This window comes from Juglans regia, chromosome 3 (assembly GCF_001411555.2).
Source record: "Juglans regia cultivar Chandler chromosome 3, Walnut 2.0, whole genome shotgun sequence".
Classification (NCBI taxonomy): Eukaryota; Viridiplantae; Streptophyta; class Magnoliopsida; order Fagales; family Juglandaceae; genus Juglans; species Juglans regia.
The window spans coordinates 6,653,751-6,657,681 of record NC_049903.1 but is presented as its reverse complement, the minus strand read 5'-3'; the positions used below and the strand labels follow the sequence as shown (position 1 = coordinate 6,657,681).

Below are 3,931 nucleotides of genomic sequence, written 5' to 3'. Positions count from 1 at the left end.
ATCTCTCTCACTTAAAATTTTTAAGTTTAAAAAAAAAATTTGAAGAGATATTTTTCGATTTGCTAGTATCACATGCCCTTCACTACTAAAACTAGAATATTAAAGCATGTGAGACTTTGTAAATGATGTAGCAAATGTGCCCGTGCCCCAAAGCCTAAAGAGATTATACCTAATTTTTGGGAAAGTAGGAAGCTGGAAAAGACAAGCACGTACACGTACACGTTTACAAATTGTACGTAGATAAGCCCACCGTAGCAAGCTGATGGATCCACTGCCCTGAATGGAATATGAAATATAAAAATTACGGTAATTAACCACACTAATTAGCAAAAGATAAAAACATGTTAGGTTGTAACATCATTTCAAGAATAGGTAGGCAGATAAAAAAACATGCAAATGCGCGCCACTACCTAGATACGAAAAATTAAAAGGGAAATTAATTTTTTTCCAAGTTGCCACTAGTACCTATATATACCCTAGACAACCTGTAGTAAAACTGTCATAACTTCCTGATCCAGAAGCCTTCAATTTTTTTTTTTTAACTTTAAATTTTATGAATAGTTGGTATGGCTTGAATAGGGAAATCATCTTAACTCATCTCATTCATTTCATCTAATAATTACAGCTTTTCAAAATTTCTAAATAAAATATAATAAACAATTCAAAATTTTTAAATCTTAAAAGAAAAATCTAATAATGTTTTATAAATAATATTACGTACAATCGTGGAATACGCAAGTCCAGTGTAATTATTTTAAAAAAGAGTAAATTTTATTATTAAAAAATTAATTTTTTTTATGTGAGTCTTGTATTTATTCACTTTTTATAAAGTGATTGCGTGACATTTACACATTTATAACTGTAATTATTTTATTCAACTTTTATTATATCTCATATAAACTTACTATTCAAATCAGGCTTAAATCTGTGGACCCGTGACCTCCTAGATTAATCTTATTTTATGCTGGCCTTTTGGGCCCCCAAAATTAACGTTCCGAATGCTCCAACTCGAGCTGCTCTTGGGGCACAACGTACGGAGCCCGTTTGTAAACCGAAGGGTATATATTAATAATATTATTATTTAACGTCTGCAAGTTTCTAGAGGATCGATGTTATACTATTTGCTTAAACGGGGTTTGGTGTAGAATAATCGATGCCTTATTTCGACGAATGACCGAATTAAGAATAAAAAATAGAAATTAGCATACTTGAAATAAAGGAATACGAAGATCGAATGAAAGAAAAGTCAATGAAACAAATCAAAGTTCAAACTTCATGTTTGGCTAATTAATGGCAAACTAATTAATTATAATATTATGAAGCAAAGCACTTTTTCTCCCATGTGTCAAATACCTGTTGGCCACAAAAGACTCTCGCCTTACGCGTGGCCGTCCTCGTGGGTCATAGCTAGGGCACACGTGAGAGTTGACTCTTTGTGTTTATTCTATTCGCACAAGAGTATCATAGAATAAGTACACGCAATTCACTTCACAATATATTTTACAACAAATATTTTAATGTGAGAATATTTTTATAAAATGGTGTAAAACATGTCTTGTAAAAAAATGATGTGTATTTATCATTTTTCTAGAATATATCCCTTTAGAAATTGACTGGAAAAAAATTACTCTGTTGTCAATTTTAATTAATATTCATGACTTACACCTTGTCTACTTGTATTAATGTTTCTTGGTTGCCTAACTTTCTTCTTATATATTGCCAAGCAAATTAATGAAGATGATGATCAAAGTAGTACTTGTACGTGTCTCATTACAAAGTTTGCAGCCATGTATTTATTGGCGTTTTAGAACAACTCTGGTGTGAAAGCCATAAATCCATGGCTCTGAAAGCTACAGGGTGCCGCGCGCTGAATACAGAATATTTTTATTTATTTGGTTGGGAGGAAAAAAGAAGAAGCTAGCTGCAGACATGTTTACTGCTGCATGTGATCAAGCCATGCTTGTTTTATATTATATTAGAAATATCATGTAAAACGTGACGCAATTTTAGATGTGAAAGTTCAAGAAAGCAATAAAGTATTTAAGATTGTCAAACTCTTTCTCAGTAATATTGTCAAACTCTTGGTGTGCATTATTCAATAAAGATTGTTTCAAAAATCATTAAATAGAGTATTTAAATACCTCCCTAAAATGTCTTTCCTGAGTTTCCAACGTCCCATAGAAAGATACGATATATTCCGATACCCTTATCAATATATATATATATATATATATATGGACATCAACAAATATATATAATGATGTTTGATCTTATTTTATGTATTCTAAATGTTTTTCTCGCAAATCTCCAATACTCGATCTGTCTATATATATACGGACCCACGAGTGCCAAATAATATAATAAATTCTCAATCAGAACGCATAATAGAAGAGAACCTTTCAACTAATCTAATAATGCCAACCAACCAACCAACCAACCAAAAATCGTAGCTAATTGCCATTGATCACATATTTTAGTACGGAATTAATGTTTGGTGCAGTCATCTATCATTGATTGGTATGGACTTTGATTAATGCAGTCTAAGACAAAACGCACCATCAGGACGTTGCTATCGGCAACGCTGGCATTCATCATATGGAATCATCCATGTTTTAATTACCTACTTTACCACTTCTTTAAGCAACCTTCATTCCATCACTCCTTTAATGGAAAAAAAGCTACTCGCTTTGGGAAAGAAAAGAATGTAGTAGTAAATTAGTAATAGTCATTTATTTATAAGTTTTTTACACAAGCAAAACGTGTTTGAACCAGTTGACGTTTTCGGAAGGCTGGGGGCATATATATGGAGTCTAAATTCCGCACACGGCACAGCCAACCACAAAAATCTTCCATCTTTCCTTCGTAGTCGGCAAGCATCTATGGACGCAGAGGAGGTCATGAAGCTCTTTGATTCGTGCTGGTTCGGGGTCGAGATTTTCGAGAAACAACCAAATCTACATGATTCATCCAGTTTTGAGGCAATCCCAGAAAATCAAATTCAGGGAAAACCAAAAAAGCCAGAGCTTTTGCGCATCCCCACTCTCCATAAAAGGTCCATGAGTGATCAATTGAGCTCCAAAGCAAGCTTCGATGATGGTTCTCTGTCTCCAGATTCGGTCCTCCTCATGTCAAAGCTCCAAACCATCCTTTCTGCAGGAAAAGAAGTCACGGAACCAGAGGAAACAATACCGACAGATTTCGAAGCATCATCTAAGAAAAAGGTCACAAGTAGCGGTAGAAGGAAGAGGGGCGAAACGAAGAGCTTGTCTGACCTTGAATTTGAAGAATTAAAAGGGTTTATAGATCTGGGTTTTGTTTTCTCAGAGGAAGATAGGAATTCGAGCTTGGCATCTCTCATTCCGGGGTTGCAAAGATTCGGAAATAAAGGTGGGGAAGAAGAACCTGTTGATGAAACTGCAACTTCAAGGCCTTATCTTTCGGAAGCTTGGGAGGTTTTGGATAGGAGAAACGCAGAGAACCCATTGATGAATTGGAAAATTCCAGCATTAACAAACGAGATTGACATGAAAGACGGTCTAAAATGGTGGGCTCATACTGTTGCATCCACTGTTAGATGACGAAGATTTCGCTTCAAGGATTCGCTCCTTTTTTTTCGCCGCTTATGGCTTGTATGATAAAGTTTTTTGGGACTTGATTTTTTTTTTTTCTTTCGGCTTCTTGAAATATTTACAAATATATTTTTTATCAAGTCTCGTTGAAGTTTTATCAAAAAAAAAAAAAAAAGGTCACGTTTGGGCCCATTCGTCAATGGTAACAAAATATGTGCGAAGTACACTTGTTCTTAAAGTTGTTTTTTTCTGGAAATTGAGGTAAATGCGTAGAACATTATTTTTAGAAATGGAAATTTGTTTTCATGTCTCGAAGGCGTCTATCTTTTTTTTTTCCAGCAAATTTCTGATATATTTGTAAC

At 34.3% G+C, this 3,931-nt stretch overlaps 1 protein-coding gene across 1 annotated transcript; it reads left to right on the top strand.

The window, feature by feature from the left end:
* The first annotated feature begins 2,879 nt into the window (after nucleotides 1–2,879).
* Nucleotides 2,880–3,578, top strand: LOC109017890. The gene has a single exon (XM_018992438.1). The coding sequence runs from the start codon at nucleotides 2,880–2,882 to the stop codon at nucleotides 3,576–3,578; it is 699 nt and encodes a 232-aa protein (XP_018847983.1).
* The last annotated feature ends 353 nt before the right edge of the window (nucleotides 3,579–3,931 follow it).